Consider the following 20412-nt stretch of genomic DNA (forward strand, 5'->3'; position numbering starts at 1 on the left):
CTCACGTGGAAAGGTGCTGGCTCGGGGAGTAGATGGCCATCAGCTGTAACCAGTTAGCCACTGGCCACTGATGTAACTGCCGGGGCTGAGCTAGCAAGCGCAGAGTGCAGTTAGCAAGTGTGGATGGCGGATTGTGGATCGTGTGGATCCTACTTCCTGCGTCTCGCTGGGCTGCCAGCGAGACTGGGGTGCAGGAAGACCCCCCGGTTGGGGTACTGGCAAATTATTGCGTCTGTGTCTCGACCAGCCACCAGCGAGAATGTAGTGGTACGACTCCCCTATCTATGGCTCCGTTGTTCTTTCTTGGCCTCACCATATCATGCGTTCTTGTGCAGGGAGCAGGAGCTGAGTCTCTGCATGACAACAACCACACAAAAAACATTTAAAAAGATGAAACATTAAATGATGACAGGAGTTATAAACAAATAGGGCAGGAAGAAGGCTGGAAGTGCAGGGGGCTGGGTGGGACTAGGTTTTAAACAGGGTGGTCAAGGACTGCCTCATGAAGAGAGGGACAGAACAAAGGTGCAGGGAGGTGAGGAGTGAGCCCTAGGGAGGAGCTTCTGGCTGGAGAGAGGGAAAGTGCAGAAGCCCAGAGCAGAACTGACTGCAGCTAAGAGCAAGAGGGAGTGAGTGGAAGTAGGGAGGTCAGACCCAAACACCTTGGCCCCCACTCACACCAGTGTAAGGGCTTTCATTATGCAAAGTGAGCTGGGAAGCACTAGGGGCCCTCAACCCAGAAGGGATGTCATCAGGCTGGTCTGAGCTGAGAAAAGACTGCAGGGGACGCTGGTAGAAACGTGGAGACCTGAAACAGTCCAGGCCTAAGTAGGAGGATTCCAGCAGGGAGCCCCGCCCCAGGCCTGAATGAAAACACTGGCTCTGCCTTTATGCTCTGTGGTTTTACCTTTCTGAGGTTCAGTTTCCACACCTGTTAAATGGAAACACCACCTGCAGCAGAGCAGCCTTGAGAATGTGAAACAATGGCAGAGGGCCTGGCCCAGTACACAGTGGGCCCTTGGGAAATGCCACCCTTATCCAGATGACTGAGCCCCAGGACTTTGCCCTCCTGCTTGCTGTGTGACTCTGAGAAGGTCACTGCCTCTCTCTGAGCTGGTTTTATCATTGAATGGGATAGTGTGGAGACATAGGGATGCAGAATATAGCTGGACAGAAAGCAGACGTTTCTGCCATATCTGGAAAGTAAGGAAAGATTGCGAGCTTCCTATCACAGGAAACATGGAAGCAGTGACCAAATTTGCACTTGGTAGAGGGGGGTTACCTCTATTCACAAAATCTGACAATCACTGCATACTAACTAAATACCTGCCACTGGGCTGAGAAATCTGCGTTTGTTGTTTGATGCATTAGCACTGAGCCTGCCTGGTCAATGTGTGCTTACAATGTCAGCTGCTATCACCTCGTTAATCTTCACAGCTCAGTTCTCTGAGGTAGGAGGTGGTGCCACTGTAATTCCCAATTCCCATTTTACAGAAGAGGAAACTGTGGCACAGAGAGGTAAAGTCACTTGTCCAAGATCACTCAGCTGGAACCCAGGCACAGGTAGTCTGAAATAGGAGTCCATGTTCTTTTGGTTATAAACTCAGTATGTGACCTTGGCCAGTCCTGGCTCTGCCTCTGGGCCCCAATTTTCCCATCTGCACTATAAAATCTCCCAGCTTACAGCCAGCACTAACTTCCAGCCATATGAGTGCATTATCTTGGCCCAGCTGGGCCCACAAACATCATGTGGGGCAGAAGGACCACCCAGCTGGGCCCAGGCAACCCACAGAATCATGAGAGATAATAAAATGGATTTATTTTAAGCCACTTGTTACACAGCAACAGATAAATAAAATAGCATTCAGCAACAAACATTGGTTGAGTACCTACTGTGTTCCAGGCACTGTATTAGACACTAGGAGGAAGCTTATGATTTGTCTCTGGCTTCAGGGCCTGCTAGGAGCCTTTAACTTCCTCTCGCTGTGGTCTGAGCTGACCAGGCAGGAGCAGGCAGTGCCAGGTGTTGTCTCTCCAGGGATGGCATCAGCAGCAAGGATGATGCTCTCGTAGCTGGGTGGAGGCAGGGTGGGCTGGGTCCCGAGTAGGGCATCCTTGGAGGCACTGCATGTCAGGCCTTCCTCCACAGGGTATGCAGGTGGTGCCAGGAGCCCCTCAACCAATTGGCAGTGCACAGCCTCCTCATAAGTGGGGATGTCAACCAGCTTTGGGGTCCTACAGAGACAGAAGAAGAGGCTGTTAGCAGGGGCAAAGGCACTCTTTGCAGGCTCTCTAGGACCCCATATACACTCTTGGAGCTTGGCATGAGAGGCCCCTGCCAACCTCAGCTCTCCCATTCCACCCTCCCTGCCCACTACCTGCACGTGCTCACAATGCCTCCTCTGTTTTCTTGGCAGGGAAAGTCCTTCCCACCTCCCTCACGCCTTCCGTGCTGGTCAGCCCCCACTTATCCTTTGAGAGTCCTCTCAGAAACCTTCTCAACCGGTCCCTCCCCCAGCAAAGCTCCCATTCCCTGCTCTGGGCTCCCACATTGTTCTCCTCTGTCACCACATGAACCCCACCTGGTTGTCATCTAGGGCAGGGACTGACTCAGTGTCCAGGGAACAGATGCTTGGGAGTGTTTGTTGAAAGACTGAGTGATGGTCCATAGGCAGAAAGACTCCCAGCAAACTGTAATATCCCTTACAAGAGCTGGAGTTGTGGACGCGCAGAGCAGGATGGGAGACCTCAGTTCTGCCCATCTGAATGCTTGAGGCCCTAATATGGTAAGTCCGCCAAGAGAGCACCTCTGCTTGAATACCTCCAGAGATAGAGTCAACCACATCTATCTCGGAATAGCGTGGCTTTCCTGTGACTCAATCCCACTTCCCTTAAATGAACCACCCTGTAAGGACTTGAGGCAGAGACCACATCCTCTGAGGCCCCTCTGACCAGGCTCTGCAGCTAGATTCCAAGAACAGGTCCCACAAATCCCACCCACACCAGTGCTGATGGTGTAGGGAAGATGAAGAAAATTTGTCTTCATTGGTTGATGTGAGCTTTTGTCTATTAGCTTTTATCTGTTCCTGTATGTGAGGTGATTTCTGTGCTGTGATCAGGACTGACTAAAGTCCCCCTTTGGTCTCATTCTCCCGAGCAGGGGAGACATGAGATGAGGTTTTCTGTTTGGTCTTGTTCTCTCGAGTAGGGGAGATATGAGATGATGTTTGTCATTCAGTCTGTGCTGTGAGGTGATGGTTAGCTTAGGGTTAAAGAAATTCTTGATCAGGGATTGAGAGAATTCCCTCCTTGTTCTGTCTGTTTTGCCCACATCAGCAGATGAAGTGAAGAAGTAGCTAAGTTATCAGGACCAGGTTGCCAGGCTTTTGGAAGACCTTGGGCTGATGGTCCCAAGCAACAACAGTAGATATTGCTTATCCGGATGAATTGGCCCTTTGGCTGGAGGGACAACATTCATATCAGTAACTGCCGGACCCTCCCGGAACGGGCCAGTCCCGGAGGGGGAGACAGGAAGAAGAAACTTGTCTCTAAGGTACATCTGAGAAAATATATGACAGACCTCAGTTGGCAGTATTAATTATTATTATTTCATCATTTGGTCATTTTGTCACTGGTGATTTTTCATTATGCTAACATTTTGAAGACTTCCAGCAACATGCAGCTTACAACACCAGGGGATGTCCTGACTTCCAGCCACGAACCTGGTGAGGGCTGGCTGGTTCCCGGCCTCTCCAGTGTTGTACCCCATGGTTAGCCTTCTTGAGAACTTGTCAGCACCTAGAAAACTTGTATGCGGCTTGCGGCTTACAACACTTCCAACAACAAAACAATGCCAGCAGCAGCAGCATTCTTGGGAACTAGCAAACAGCGGTGTGGGAGACGCCTGAGTTTCTCTCAGCTACAGACCTGGCAAGGTTTTGATTTATGACTTTTCCAGTGCTGTCCTCCCCCAGTTTGGTGAGCTTTTGACATCTACTGTAATAGTTACTATCCTATAGAGCTTATTACGGCTTTTGGATACTCCTCACTGATGTTATTTGTGTGTTTAGCCAAGTGATTTCTGGTCAATAGTAAACATATGTTGGGATCTCTTAAACTTACAAGTATGTGGACTCCTTTGACGTGACATTAGTATCAATGTATGTAGTTTAGTCTTAACCACCTTTACTTTCTGTCATTAGCGCATTCTGTTAATTGCCTTTGTCTTTTGCTCTTGTATATTGCTAAATAAATTGATTAGATATTGCTAAATAAATTCATTAGCCCCACTCTAGCCTGTGTCCCTCCTCCTTCCTTTCCCCGCTCTTCATTACAGATGGGAACGATACGGGCTCTCAGTCTTCTCAGGGCCCCAGTGGGTCACTTAGGGAATCCCTTTCCCTTCCCCTCTTAGGATCCTGTGGAGTGAGAGTGTCACTGATCGAGGCCCAGGCTGCTTGTTTTGGGGATGATACTGTCAGACACAGGGGCTGACTAGGTGATCTTGAAGGTCCCCTTCCCCTGAGTCGCTTGGGGGCTGGTTATGAGTCTCAGCACTGGCTGGCTCAACTCCCTCCTCTGCCGCATTTCTGGTGAGAGATCAGGGTCAGTAATTCCATTAATCTGGGCCTCAGTTTCCCCCTGTAAGTGGGGATAATAATGGCCCCCACCTCACAGGACTGTGTGCAGATGAAATGCAGGGGGGAATAAATGGCAGCCAGTCCTAAAGTTTCAAAGGTCTACGTGAGGATGGGGTGTGGGAGCAAAACTCCTCACAGATCTCCCGCATGGCAAGCCACCTGAAGGTTCAGGGAGGCTGTCACTCACTTAGGGTCACCAGTTTGGAAGAAGTTCAGTCTTTACCAGTGGGCCTGCCTGTCTAGAGAGGAGAGTGGCTGATAGCAGAGGCTGGCCTAGGGGTAAGAAGAAGTGTAGGGAACTTTGATCCAGGGTCTGGTGGGGTGGGAGGAAGTGAGTGCTGGGAACCTGCTGATATGCCTCATGTGAGCACCGTCACCCGCTGGGCACATGGCCTGTCTCTAGGCAACATGTCTTCTCAGCCCAAGCCCACCACAGCTCTCAGAGTGGCCCACTGGTGGGCATGCTCACTGCTCCAGTTACAGACAGGGTCATGGAGCAGGCTGGGGAGGGAGCCTGAGGTTAACCCCAGCATGTGTGCCAGTCTGATAGAGGGCACCAGCTATGAACCAAATCTGGGGCGCCCCATCCAGTGCTCTTGCAAACTTCTCTCACAGACCCTCCTCCTCTGGAAGCCAGCCCAGGAGCCTCAAAGCTGAGGAAGCTGATGAGGGCCCTCACCCTTCTCTGCACTCCCAGCATCCTTTGCAGGTGAGGGCAGGCAAAGATTATTGTTCCTGGAGGCAAGCAAGCCAGGTTCTATTGCTGTGTAACATAGGCTGTGTTCACACCCTCTCTGAGTCTTTCTCCTTGTTTGTAAAATGGGGGTAACAATTCCCATTTTATAAATTCAGGACAAGGAAAAATGGAAAAAACTTTGACAACACTCAGAAAAATGTGGGTAATAAGGCTTCCAGAGCCCCACATCTCTTGCCTTGTTTACCTTTCAGTCACACCCCTGCCACAGCCACTTCTCCAAGCCCTTCAGATATGACACAGGCATTGGGTATGCTTAGGGCCACCCCAGCAGGCGACAGCTGGCAAGGCAGGGCACAGGTGAGCTGACTGCAGAAGGAAGTTTGCTTAGAGGGCAGATGTGGCGTGGCCCTCATACCACCTGCTCTCACCTTGGCAGCCAGCTGGGCCCACCCAGCCCCAAGTCTACATGGTCATGGAGATTCTTGGAACTTGGGAACCATGCAGGGTGGCCATATCACACACTTCAGGGGGAAGGTCTGTTCATGGTGTGTTCTGGAAGTGACACCCTACATTTGTGTGGGGCAGCTGCCACTGTGGTCTCCATGCACAGGAAGGTCTATTGAGGTTGGGTCTTACCCACTCTCTGGAACCTGGTTGGGGCAGGAGACCTGGCCTGGTACCAGCTCCTCTGCCCTCAGCTGAGTCAGGCAAACATGGTAGAAAAAGGGGGAGGAACAAGGATGAAATACTATTTGCCCAACACTTAAGCCTTCTAATCTATTTCACATTTGTGACAACCCTGGGGGATAGCATCTGTCAGCCACTGGACAGATGAGTGACAGTCACCCATAAACTAAGCAGCAAAACCCCCGCTCTATCCAATTGCAAAGCTCAAGCCAACTCCACCTAACACACCTCTCCCCACGCAGTCCCTAATCTTTCCACACCTCAGTTTTCTCATCTGTAAAACTGGCCTAATCCTTACACTTACCTCATAAACTGCTCCACTCACGAGCAGTTGAGGCTCAAATAAGTTAGTGGGCATAACAGTACTATAAACTATAAAGCACAGTAATAGCAGCGAAAGCTAATGTGTGCGTGAACTTTCCAGTGTATACCCTTCCCCACCTAACATCTCATCTGAGCTTAACAGCAATCCTAGGGAAAAGGTCTGTTGCCCTCAGTTGATAGATGAGGAATAGACCTGGCTCAGAGAGTCCAACTAACATGCTCAACGACACACAGCATATAAAAGAAAGAGCAGAGACTGAAACCCTCATGTCTGACTAGGCTCATGCTTTTTCTGCTACTTACTGAGGATGGGGACGCCCCCTGGGAGGCTTCCTGTCCAGCCACCTCATTTCGGGGATAACACATAAGATGGGTGCCCCAGAGGGCAGGGGTTTTGTCTATTCTGTCTGGTATTGCATTGTCAGTGTCCTGCATAGGACCTAGCACACAGTAAATAGTGAATATGGTTACATGTGTGAAAGAATAAGCAGATGAATATAATAGATGGAGGAAGTGAGGCCCAAGAGGGGAAGAAACCTGGCCAAGCCAAGAGCATAGGAGGCCTTTGTCTCTGACCTGCATTTACCCACAGCCAGGTACTCTCAGAGTGAGGTGCCTGGGACAGGAACAGTAGCGCGGCCTCCCCCGGGGGCCAGATGCTGGGCTAATAGGCGGCAGGGCGGGGCTGAGTCAGCCCGAGAGAGGGAAGAGCCATTAGCAGAAGCAGCCTCCCTGACACCCAGCCACCCAGTTCTAAAACTAAGACTTGGATCTCGAAACCTGATGGACCAGCAACACCCTACAGCCTCCTGGGTGGGCTTCCTCTCTGGCCCAGCTGGCAATGAAGACCGCGTTCTCCCACTTGACAGACACAGCCGTGGCCCAGACCCTGTTGGGTCAACAAGGCTGTGTGTACAGACAACACCCACCCCTACATTCAGGCCACACTGGGTGGGGAGGGTCAGGCTCCCCGCCAGACTACTCTGAGGCCTGGCCTTGTTCCAACCGATCACTAACTCGGTATGTGACCAGGTAGGTCCCTGGTCTCTCTGAGACCCAGCCTTCTCATCTGAGAAGTAAAGTGTTTGGCTGGAGAGTCCCCAAGGCCCTGCTCTTCCTGCTAATAGTTGGGTCAAACCAAGGCCTGACCACTGAACTAAAGGGCGTCTGTTGAATATGCTATTGTCTCTGATCACAAGGATTCACAGGCCAGTAGTGGGAATAATCTGTTACATTCCTTACTCGTAATGCATTTTCCCCTCTAACTAAGGGAAGAAGGGTGTCCAGGTCCCAGGCCAGCTCACAGATATCTGGTTTAGCCCCGAATACATCCAAATCTGGTGCTTCCAGAGTGGTATGGGAGAATAAGAGCTTCGTAGCCAGCAGGCTCTGCCACTTTCTAGCTATATAACCTTCACCTTCTTCTTCTGTAAATGGCAACAGTTCCTACCTTGCAGGGGACAGGACTGGAGAAGATGTATGCAGGCCCCTGATATATAGGTACACCCAATACTGGGTTGAATGAATAAGTACATATTATAATAAGTGCCTACATAATTCACTTTCTCAACAGGGCAAAAATTGGATCTTGGTATCGTGGTGATACTCTGTTTATATATTAATATAAAGCACAGACATACATACAGAACATAAACAAATATATAGTATATCTGTGGTATTTAAATTTCATGGGGGAGGATTCAGAAAAAATGGCTAAAAAGCCTCACAGAGGGAATGAAAATGAAAAATATGGTTGAGAAATATTGTCACAATGCAAGATTTTGTCTCCACACCCCATCCTTTTGTATATGCTTTTCTGCCTGCCTAAATGCTTCTCGCTGCCTTAGCGACTTGAGGAAAAGTTAACATTTACTGTGTACCTATTATGTGCCAGGCATGGGGCTAAGTTCTACATACACAGCATCTCACTCAATTCTCCCTGTGTCCCCTGAACTAGGGAGTGGATGAGAGCACAGACTCTGGGTCCAAGACCTGGCCTTGACCCATGCTAGGGAGATGTCCTGGGTCAAGTTACTTAATATCTTGGTGCCTCCGTTTTCTCATCTATAAATGGAGTTAATAATAGCACCTACTTCAATGGCCTTTTGTAAGGATTAAATGAGTAAATATATGAAAAGCACTTAGAACAAGCCTGGCCCATATTAAGTACTATACAGGTACTATTATTGCTGTTCTTATTATTATTCCTGTTTTATTTCAGATAAGCAAGCTGAGGCTGGCTCAGTGGGTTTACACGATCTATTTGAAGTCCTACCACTAATTAGTGATAGAACCAAGAGAGGATCCCAGTCGGTCTGATTCCTGTGCCTGGGCTCTTAACCCCTATGCTACTCTACCCTGTACCATGCTGAGCTCAGCTGCCACCTCCTCCAGGAAGCCTTCTGAGATTCCATGTCACCAAATGACAATGTCTGCGCCTCTCTCACAGCTCTAACTACACTGGTTTGTCAATATCTACCTTTGTCGTGGGGCTTTAAACTTCTCCAGGACTATGCTGATCAGCCTTCAAGTCCCCAGGGCATTGACAAAGCCTGGTCCACAGGAGAAACCCGGTGTGAGTCTGCTATGCAAATGCATGATAGAATGGTACCCAACCTGTGGCCCCCACGCACTGCCCTCACCCTGCCCCACTGACCTGCAGCTCTCCTTCTCCAAAGGCTCCACAGTGAGGTAGTACAGGTCTCTGGAGAGGTGATATGGGTCCCACTGGGGTGGCCCCCAGGCGCTGGCCTTGATGGACCACAGCAGGCCGAGGAGCAGCAGCAGGCCGCCTGTACCGCAGCAGAAGAAGCTGACAGACCTGAGCAGGAGCCTGGGAGCGGCAGGCACAGGGTTCCCAGCAGGTGGGGTCGGCTGGCCAGGCTGGGCACCTGCATTTCCTTCACTCCACCAAGCGAAGCAGAGTATCCCGGCCACCAGAACCACCATGCCACTAACCATCATGCAGTAGCGGAGGGTGACGGCCACACAGCCCCTGTCACAGGTCTGGACATGGAGAAGGAGAGAGGAGAGTAAATGGGTATGTGAGAGACCTGCCAGGTACTGGAGACCCAGCTTTCAGTCCTCCTCTGCCTGAGTTCCCTGTGTAACCCTGGAGAGCTCATTTGAGTCCTCTGTGCCTCAGTGTCCTCATCTGTAAAATGGAGCTCAGGCTCTCAACTTTGCAGGGCTGTTTTGAAGGTCACAGATAACGTGTCCAAAGTTCCTAGCACCAAGCCTGGGACCCAGTAGGAGCTCAGTGAGTGTGGCTATGTTCACTCCAAGCCCTTCTGCAAGCCTCAGAGGCCTCATCTGCCTGGTGGGTATAAGACTCCCCACTGTGTCTACCACAGCCTGGGAGGGAGGAGAATGAACTCTAATTGGGTCCACAAGGCCTACCAGCATTGGGCCTTGCTGGTTACACATTGCCTCACTTCACCCCGGTCACATTCTCAAGAAATCGACACTGTCATTTCCATTTGACAGGGAAAGACACCGAAACCCAGGGCGAATAAAGGACTATGTGACAGAGGGCACTGAGAAGTCTGAAGTTGAAACTCATGAAATGAAACAAAATTGTGCAAAAAGCTGTTCACCGTGACCTTATTTATAATGATCCTAATTTGGAAAAAGCCTGTATGTCCAACTCTAGGGAAACGGTGAATAAACCATGCCATAACCTCTAGATGGAATATTAACAACTTATTTTTAAAAATCAAATTAAGCACAAAAGTTTAACTGGGGAAATGCTATGTCTTACTTTTTTCAACTTAGTATACCTAATTATATATACAGTGTTATCTCAATTAAGTAAAGAAAATATACACAGGAAAAACAACACTGTGAGGAAACCTGGCCCTAAATCCCACAGACAGGAAGGGGATAAAATCCATGTCTGTGTTGTCTCCAAAACCAACCTCTAGGCCATCATCCATGCTGTTCCCTCTACCTGATAACTTGCTTTATCTCCCCTCAAAGCTCAGCTTGACCCCCACCCAAGAAGCCTTCGCTGGTAACACTTTAGACACCGAAGTCCCCTAGGCCTTCTTGGATCACAGCACTTACCTGTATTTAACTTTTCCTTTGATTTAACTTTTCCTTTGCTGTCCCTATTGGCCCTCTTCACTGCTATATCCCCCAGTCCCTGGCACATAGTAGCCACTCAATAAATAATTGTTAAAGAAATTCTCTTAAATAAAAGAAAGCGTTGCTGGGCAAATGTTTATTGTGTGAAAAACCTGCCTCACAGCTGGGAGGAGCTGGGCAAGGGGAAGGAACACAGGATTCCAGCTGCTCCAGTCCCTATCCCTGGAGCAAAGGCCTATCTTTGGTCCCAACTCTGCAGCTCACCATCTGTGTCCTGGGGTAAGCCTCTGGTCCTGTTGCCTCGTCTGTATTAAGGGCAGGCTCTCCAGCAGGCTGCTAGGAAAACTTAGCGCAGCTCCGGCTCCTCTTCCAAAAGCTGAGCCAGTGAAACACGGGGCTGGGGAACTCACAGACCTGAGAGCAACCTCAATGACCAAACATGGTACATCCGAACAATGCCCTGCTTTGCAGCCATTCAAAGGCATGCTCCTAGGGGAGCGGTGGGGCATGGCACACACAATGCTCAAGAGATAGTGGGTGAAGCTTTCAAAAGGGCATGTTCCCACCGGAGCAGTGGGGAAGGGGCAGAAAACAGGAAGGGGATTAAGAAGTACAAACTTCCACTTATAAAATAGGTTATAAGAATGTAAGGTACAGCATAGGGAATAGAGCCAATAACACCATAATAATTATGTATTGTGACAGATGGTTACTAGACTTATGGCCGTGATCACTTTGTAAGGTACGTAAGAGTAGAATCATTGTGTTGTACATCTGAAACTAATATAATACAGTATGTCAATTATAATTTTAAATAATTTTTTAAAGGGACCTATTCCCAAATGTGTTTTAAAATGTACGTGTATGTGTGCATGTGCATGTGTGAGAGAATGTATACATCTAACGAGGTGCTCTAGGAGTGGACCCCAATCTTTCTGAGCCCCCAGACCACCAACAGCAAATAGGAAACCGCCAGTTGTAAATTACCGACGGTTCTCTGTCTGTGAATCTGTCTTTGAGGCAAGTACTTCCACTCTCCAGCTCAAGGCATTTTCATGGGGGCAGAAAAAGAACCTGACTACCCTCTCCCCAAAGTCAGACAGCTAGGAGAGGCTCTCAAGAGAAAAAGCTGGAGGGGGTGGCCGGTTAGCTCAGCTGGTTAGAGTGTGGTGCTGGTACCACCAAGGTTACCAGGTTGATCCCCGCATGGGCCACCGGGAGCTGCGCCCTCCTTAAATACATACATACATACATACATACAAGGGGGGAGGGAAAGCTGGAGAAACCAACTTTAAAAAAACAAACAAACAAAAAAATAAAAACAGCAAATCAATAATAGTAATCCCTGGCCCTGTATATTATGGCACTTGATGGTTGCCCTTCACACCCAGTATCTCATCTGACTCCCCACACAGGGCAAGGAAAGAAATTCCTGTTTTGCAATTGAGGAGACGAAGTCCAGAAAGGTGAGGGACTTTGCCCAAAGCCAGCTATGGCTGGGTTTCTCAACCCATGAAGAACTCATTCCTACATAAAGTAAGTTACGATGCTTTTTACTTTCTATAAAATTAATAGTTGCTCATTGTAGGAAAAGGAGAAAACCACAGAAGGGAATAAGAATGCAAAAATACAAATCATCATTCAGCCTGCCTCTCAGGGATGAACATGATCCCCAAGGATGTTTCCCTTCCGTTTCTCCCTTGGCTTACATCCATGATGATGGGGGCAGCAGGTGTGTGCTAGGCATTTACACGGGCTGGGCACCACACCAAGCACTTTACAGGGGTCCCGTCACTCATTCCTCACAGCAGCATTATGTCCTGAGGACACTAGGGCCCTGAAAGTGACAGTCTGTCTGAGGTCAGTGTGAATTGGAACTCAGGTCTAGTCTGACTCAAATCCCTGTGCGTATGCACAGCTAGATGGAGTTATGTGTTGTATAAAGTTGAGACCTTACTGTGAAGAGAGGTTATCTGTAAGTCTTTGGTAGTTCTCACTTGCTAGAATGCACTGCTCTCCTCAGACAAGGCGCTGGAATTTTCCTCAGCACGGTCATCTCCCTCCTTCCACATGGATTCCTGCCCCCACCCGCACCATGGGCAGGCAGGGCACATGTTAACCTGTCATCCCCAGGGGGAGGAGGGTGTCTACATCCACTGGATAAAGAACTGCCTGTTCTGTTGCTGTGCGGTGGTTTCCATTATTATTACCGGTCGGGGCTCTGACTACCAGCAGGGTGTCCTGGCCCAAGAGTCCCCCTGGCCTGTTTCAGAGAGTGGTCTTCAGGCAGCTTACTCACCTCTCCCACTCATGTATCCAAAACCCTGATGGAGGAGGAAGAAAGGGCTCCCTGCCCTGGAGAGCATAACCCCAAACCCAGAGAAGTCCCACTCCTGATCCTGGCATTCAGTCAGGGCTTGCCAGGCTGGCGGCCTTCCTCAGTTCCCTCATACCCACCCCCCACACCCAAACTCCTGTCATCTGGGGGCCTCTACATTTGCTGTCCCCATTGGGGCCCTCATTTCACAGCCCCACCCCTTCAACACCATCTCCTCCCAGAAGCCTTTCTGCTGCTGCCACCCCCACCTCCCACCAGCTAAAAGAGGCCTTTCCCTACATCAGATTCCTCCCTCCAATTAGCTCTGTGAAGACTGCTCAACATCTTTGGGCTCAAATTTCTGCCTCCCTGGGAAGAGCAAATTGTGAAGATAAGATGGCAAGCTGTAAGTGAAGCATGATGACACAGAGCGGGACAGAGGACGGACCCCCGCTCTGACATTGGGCAAGTTACCTGGCTTCTCCATGCCTCCCTTCCCACAGTATTGTCGGGCTACTGACAAGGGAACTTTAGGTGCCAGTTTTCTGTAAAGAACTAAACCATCTGAACAAGTGGCCTAAACCATCCGAACCCAGCTCCATATAACCGCGGGGTAAACTGAGGCCGTGAAAGCCAGGGCCCCAGGCCATGCAGCGAGTCCACACAGGAGACGTGGCTGTCTAGACTCTGGCCACCAAGCCACCCTGGTCAAGGTGCAGGGAAGGGGTCTGCGCGGGGTCGGCGTTACGCGGAGGCGAGACTCCTGAAGGCGGGAGACAAGGAAGCTCGTACCCACCGCGGGCGCAGCCATGGCGAGGCAGGAGGTGAGGCGCGGTCCAGGCACCGGGAGCCAGGGGACCGTCACGGCATCGTGGCCCAGGGCCTGGAGGGCGGTGCCAACGCGGGAGCAGCGTCCCTCGGGTCTGCAGGAGGCGCCGCCGTTCCGGGGCGGCGGTCCCCGACACCCGCGCTCTGCGCCCTGCGGAAGGAAGCGCTACGGTCGGGCTCCGGTCCCCACGCGCAGCCCCCGTCCGTCCCGTCGGAGCGGAGGTGCGGAGCCCGGCTCCACCCGGCCGGTTCCCCCGCTGAGCGCTTCCGCGGCGGCTCTGCAACCCGGGGGGGGGGGTGGGGGGGGCGCGGAGCTTCGCGCAGAGCCCCAGCTTCGCCCCGGACGCCGGCGGTGCGCGCTCCGGCCTGCCCCACCTCTCCTGCGGTCCGGGTCCTGCGATCCGCTGGGTCCCGCGGACACGCGAGGGCGCCCGCGGCCGGGAGGCTCCAGGGCGGTTCCAGGTGCTGCGCCGCCGCCCAGCGCGCCCCGCCCGACCTTAAAGCCACAGCGCGAGCCGGCCTGGCAGGGGTAGGGTTTCCCAGCGCCGGGAGCCGCGGGCCGCTGTGACCCGGAACCGTCCGTCCTGGGGGCCACCCCGCCGCGACTGCTCCACGGGGGCGGGCCTGGAAACAACTTGCCACAGCCATCAATAATCAGTCAGAGAGGGCTCTAGGACCCCGGAGCCCACGCCGCCTCACTCCCATTTTATAGCAAGGGAAACTGAGGTCCAAAGAGGGAAAGTCACTGTCTAAGCGGTTTTACTGCGTACTCCGTTGACAACTGGCTTTTTCTTCCCACAGCGGTCAATTTGAGAGCAAGCCCTCCAGGACCGCACGTCCAGAGGTGGAGCGCATTCACAGAAATAGTGGTCCACCGTGGAAGTGCTCCCCACAGCCCCAGTTGGAGGTTACCGCCCCAGACAGTGAGAGGCCAGGGAGAGGGGCTTGAGGACAGGGCCTCCCACCTATTGTGTGACCTAACTTCTCTGAACCTTCTTCCTCCCGGGTCAAAGGAGTATAAGGATCCTAACTCTCAGGTCTGTGAGGACTGAATGATTTAAGCAGCGAAGGTTAAGCACTGGCCCATTTAACCAGTGCAGGCTAAAAGCAGTTTTTGTGGACAAGTCATTTGAGCACCTGGAGCAAGGGTCAGGTGTGTGTGTGTGTGTGTGTGTGTGTGTGTGTGTGAGAGAGAGAGAGAGAGAGAGAGAGAGAGAGAGAGAGAGAGAGAGAGAGAGAGAGAGAGAGAGACTTCTTCTATGGGAGGACACCTTCTATGGGAGAAGCGGGCATAACATCCAGGCTGAAGGAAGATCATGTGCAAAGCGGGGACAAAGTCACAAGCTGGTTAAACCTTGACAAGTTCATGTGGGTCAAAGCAAGCCAGCTCCCAGACCAGCCCAGGTCTGTTTTTGTCTTTTCCTGCTGCTCCAGCAAGGTAGGAGACAGGGCCTAAGTCCCCTCAGCCATGCCAAGGAGTCCCCACAGAGCTGGTGGGGTGCACTCTCTCATTACAATGGCTTTATTTGAGAATCTCCTTAATCAGTGGTGACCTCCCTGATGGCAGGAACTAGTTGTGACTTGGCTCAGGACTCAGCCAGACCCAGCAGGGCCAGGACCATTAGGACTGGGTCATCATTGGAACCCAGGGATCTGGCCCAGTTATTCTGGCTCTGTCTTCCTCTTCCCCACCTTTTGGGTGGTCTGGGACCCCACAGCTTTGGGCATACTTGCAGGCCTTTTCTGAGCAAGCAGCCTTGGATGTTTGCGGGCACCAGGTGGCAGACTCAGAGGAGAAAATTGATCACCAACTTCTGCTTCATGGAGCTAGGGAAGGGGGCTACCACTTGCACCTACTTATTACATGTCACCAGCCAGCTGCTTTTCTTGTTTGTTTGTTTTATTTTTCAATTACAGTTGACATACAATATTATATTCGTTTTTCTTGTTTAATTTTCAACTCAGCAAAATCATTGAGGCCAAGAGACAGACAAATGCCTTGCCCAGGGTCACACAGCTAATGAGTGAGGGGTAGAAAGTGAGGTTGGGAAGAGGAGGTGCTGAAATCCACATCGGTCTGAATCTTCCAGACCCATATGCAGAATCTTCCCCTTCACGGATAAAGAACAGTTGCCAGCCCTGAAAGAAGAAAAATATTTCCATAAATGCAGCCTCATCTGCACAGACTCTGCCCACCCTCCCACCCCACCATCTTGGGCAGGTGATTCCGGGGCCCATGGCCTTATTTGGCAAAATGGTGAGAAATAAGCACTGGAATCAGGACTCTTAGGGTTGTTATGAGGACAAAATGAGTTATTATGTAATGTACTTAGCAACAGCTCTTGGCTTATAGTAAGTACTTAGTAACAGTGGCTATTATGATTATTATTTTATCTGTAAGTAGAAGAGAAGCAATGAGAATCCATCGCATCCTCCCTTCCCTTACCACCTCCTGCCTCCAGGACAGGGGCTGTGTCCTTTCCCAGGACCACTACCTAGAGACAACCAACCACTGTAACATTTGGATGTAACTCTTTCCAAATGTGTCCATTTTACTGGACATACATTGCTACCATTCTAATAGCTTTTATTTTCATGTCACACAATTCCTCGTGAATATCTTCCCATATCTCACTGCATTTTAATTCTTTGCTTCCATATCTTGCTCCCTATGGACAGCATCTTGAGGGCAGGTATGCACATTTTGTGTCCTGTCCCCACCCCACCCCTCTCACGCCATCTCAGCTGGCACACATTGGCCCACCATGAATATATGTTGTGAACAGCATGAGATGTGCAATGGTGGTGACTTGTTCTGTCCCTTGCCTAGGAGGGAAGAAGGCTCATGGGAGGGCAGCGGGCATTTCAAGTTCTGCCAGCAATGCAGCCAAGGCCAATCAAGGGCTGGAGGTAGGATATCTTTAAAGAAAGATTTCTGAGCACATTCCTTAATGACAAATAGCAACAGAATTCTGAAGGTTTAGCTTCATGAAAGAGGGAGTTTAGGCCAATGTTCTCAACCCAGGGTGATTTTGCCACCCCCAACCCCAGAGGACATTTGGCTATGTGTGGAGACATTTTTGGCTGTCACACTATGATAACGGCAGTAGGGGGATACTACTGGCATCTAATGTGTAAAGATCAGAGATGTTGCTAAACATCCTACAGTGCACAGGACAGCCCCCTTAAAAAATTATCCCATCCCAGGTGTCAAGTACCAAGGTTGAGAAGCTCTGATTTGGATAGCTAGACTTTGGAGACAGCCGGACCGTGTTCTGCAGAGAGAAGGGGAAATAAATAAATATAAGTATATGATATAAAGAAATATAAGAGAAAATAAACCTGAGATTCTATAAATTCAGCCGTTTTCCCACATGCCATAGAAAAGCCTCAGAAACTCCAACATACAACTTCTAAACCAGACCTACCATTGTGTCTCTTATATATAAGGAGCAGAAAGGGTGGAGTGGGCAGGAGGAGGCAGGGACCCTGGCACCCCTCTCAGCCAGTCAGAGTATGTGCCTTTTTTGTCAATTTTTGATGCTAGAGTTCTGTGTTAGTTTTTCTCTGGAGAAAAAAAAAAATCATAGGGCTGGGGGATGAGGGGAGAAAAGGTTTGAAAAACACTGACCTGCTTGGATCTGTTTTTATAGGGCTCAGGAAAGGAAAATGAGTTGCTTGAAATGACACAGCAAATCTGAAGTATAACAAGGACCCAGACACAGGTTCCAGAGCCTTTTTTTTTTTTTTAACCAGCCTCTTAGCTGCTAGTATATAGAATCACTGATGTCTGGGTTAGGAGTCGGGCACCTGGGGTTCAAGGGGTTGGCGAACTGTGTCCTGCAGACCAAACCTGGTTCACTGCTTGTCTTTGTATGGCCTACTCACCAAGAATAGTTTTTTACATTTTTGTTAATGGTTGAAGAACATCAAAAGAACGTTCATGATCCATGAAAATTTTGCAAAATTCAAATTTTAGTGTCCATAAATAAAGTTTTATTGGAACACAGCCAAGCTCATTCTTTCCGTACTCCTTTTCACTCTAGTGTTAGAATTCAGGAGAAACCATGTAGCCCATAAAGCCTGAAATATTTACTATCTGAACCTTTACAGAAACTGTTTACTGCTCCCTGCCCTAGCCTCTGGCTCAGCCCTGCCACCAACGTGCTGTATAATCCTGGGTAATGGACTTGCTCTTACCCTGTAGCCAACCCACAAAGGCCTGCAGCCTTCGTGTCTAGTTGCTCTGTGGGTTCCTAGAATTCTGTGCTTAGGAGACAGTCCATTCATGGAGAAGCAAGGAGCTGCTGCGTCCTCTGAGATCAAATTCTAAATGAGGAAACTGCTGTCTATGGGTAAGAAAAGGATTAGAACCTCAAGGCCTCAGCTTCCTTGGAAGACATTTTCTATCCAAATGAGATGGCCCCATGCTCTTGAAGGGCCCTTGGCTGATACTGGGCCAGCTGCTCTGGAGCGGGAGAGATGCAGGCCAATCGGAGGAGGAACTCTTGTCTGCCAGCCAAGACAAAGGGCTAAGAGCCTGGAGAGTGTGTGGATGGGGGGCTGGGAACAGCCTTGACTCCAGGGGTGACCTCTGGGAGCTCAGGCAGACACATGAAAGGGCTCAGATTCTGGAAAAGAGCCAGATGCTACCTTTGTTTCCAGAGATCCTGAGAAAGATACAGCAACCCAGCTTTCAGTGTGGGGAGTTAGTCTCCTTATGTGAAGTAGGGCGGGAGGGAGGGAGCTAGCCAGGCAGACTGGAGGCCTGGTTTGGGTCTGACTCGTGGCCGTGGCCAAGTCATTGTCCCCTCTTAGCCTCAGTTTCCCTATCTCTAAAAAGGTAGAGTCCTTTCAAGCTCTGGAACTCTATTCTAGGGCTTAATTCTTTTTCTTCCTCTCCTTCCACCTCTCCTGAATTGGACACACTTATCAGCAAGTTCCCATCCAAGTCTAATAAAAATCCTGGACTCTGATTGTTCAGAGTCAGTGCTTTCTTTACAGGTATATAGACTGTTCTGGATTCATCTACTGCTAACCCAGGATTTTTGAAGAGCCTTATTTCCTGCCTCAACTCCTGCCTCCTGTGCCAATCCATTCCCAGTCCCAGCCTCCACTCACCCAATGGCTGATGTCCCATAAAAACCTCCCACTCAGCCCATTCAAACCAAATCACCATGTCCACCCCGGGCTGCCATGTCTCCTGTGGTCAATGCTCACTAAATGGCACTTCCACCCACCCAAGTGAAGACACTAGTGGAAGCAAAGCCAGACTCTGGGAGAAATGCAATCACCCACTATCCTTTCTGGGCCTGGTTCCTCAACAATGAAATAAAGGGTTGCACATGACAGTATCTGCATTTGCTGACAGGCCTGAATGCTCTGCTTTTACTCCCAAATCTGCCATTTGCCTACAGAGTGACCCTGGCCAAGTCATTCCTCTCCGGGGCCTCAGTTTCCCCATTAGTAATTGAGATGGTTGGACTAGGTGGGTTTTGGACTAGGGGAAGTGGAAAAAGCACTGACATTGGAGGCAGGAGATTTTGCTTCACTTAATCATCGGTTCATCTCATAGCCCTGGGCCAGTCTCTTCCCAGGTTGGGTCACTGGGCCTCCATTTTCACGTATGTCAGATGGAGAGGATGGGACTACCTTCTCTCCCAGGGCCCCTTTCCCCCTGCCCCTGACATTCTGGGACTGCAGAACTAGGTCCCTCAGGTCATTTGGCTAACAACTCCAGGATAGGTTTGTTTTTGTTCTTCACTGTGGAAGCTTCCAGATTGTTCTTTGGAATTGAAGGCCCCTTAATTACTGTGGGTCCCCAGGCAGCTGGAGACAACTTGGCCCACAGGAGCTTATAGTCCAGTATTTTAAACGGAAAAATTTATATTGTGTTCACAGCCCACCTAAAAAGTCCAATCAATTTTCTAAATATCACTACAACACTCTTAAATACCTATTTAATAAATCACTAAGGATTTCCACATAATATGAAATATGTAACCTCTACATAATATATGTCATTGACCTCATTGGATGTTATTGACACGCAATGACACTGTATAGTATTGAACACATTTTATACAGTATTGAATACACATTTTAGTTTCTTTCGGTGAACATGTACTATAATGTAAATTACAATGAAATGATATATCAAATGTGTATTGAATACAAGAACCACCTAGCATAATAAAATAAATAAGTCAGCCCATTCGAATGATTCGCGCTAATCAATAGGAGAGTTGTCTGAGTGCGATGTGGGGCAAGAGGAGGAGATGGTAGCTATAAGACATACGTAAGGTTGCCACATTGAAACGTTACCTTTTCTATGCATGTATCTTTGCACATGCTGTTTCATCCTACCCGGAATGCCCTTCCCCTACATCTTATCCAGGCAACTCCTGTTCATCCTTCACTTCACAACTCAGTGTGCCTTTTTTGGTGAATACTTCCCCACCTTTCTTAAGCAAAGTTAGGTATCCCCCAAGTGTGGGGAGCCATTATTTACTGTTGCTCTGAAGTCTGGTGGTCTGGCTCAATTTATGGCTAAGGCCTTATCTCTGCAATAAAAACCTTGAGAGTGTTTTTGCAAGTTGCTTAGGAATGAGGGGGGAGTGGCCGTTTCCCCAGACACAGATAACTGGTGACTATCAGGATAATTGGTAGTCTCTTTCTTGTGGTAATTACTTTGGAGAAGTTTTGTAGTGATTTGTAGTTTCTTTGAAAAAGTTAGAAAATTTACTCTCTGTAAGATAACACAAGCCAGTAAATGTTAAACTGCACGTACCTAAAGGATATAAATTGGTAAAAAAAAATAAACAAAGCGCTCC

General features: G+C 49.6%; 1 protein-coding gene across 3 annotated transcripts; it reads right to left on the bottom strand.

Moving 5' to 3' along the window:
- Positions 1–1795: 1795 nt before the first annotated feature.
- Positions 1796–14334, bottom strand: TMEM61 (transmembrane protein 61). Of its 3 annotated transcripts, XM_081057994.1 has the most exons (5): positions 13955–14000; positions 13548–13730; positions 10699–11723; positions 9005–9354; positions 1796–2235 (listed from the first exon to the last, which is right to left on the bottom strand). In XM_081057994.1, exons 3-5 carry the CDS (start codon positions 10699–10701, stop codon positions 1950–1952), a joined length of 639 nt encoding a protein of 212 aa, XP_080914120.1. In that variant the 5' UTR covers positions 10702–11723; positions 13548–13730; positions 13955–14000; the 3' UTR covers positions 1796–1949. The 3 variants fall into 3 exon arrangements, with proteins under 3 accessions (XP_080914120.1, XP_080914118.1, XP_080914119.1); XM_081057992.1 differs by lacking the exon at positions 10699–11723 and having other exon boundaries at positions 13955–14334; XM_081057993.1 differs by lacking the exons at positions 13548–13730; positions 13955–14000 and having other exon boundaries at positions 10699–12751.
- Between the last annotated feature and the right edge of the window lie 6078 nt (positions 14335–20412).

This window comes from Rhinolophus hipposideros, assembly GCF_964194185.1.
Source record: "Rhinolophus hipposideros genome assembly, chromosome: 8".
NCBI lineage: Eukaryota > Metazoa > Chordata > Mammalia > Chiroptera > Rhinolophidae > Rhinolophus > Rhinolophus hipposideros.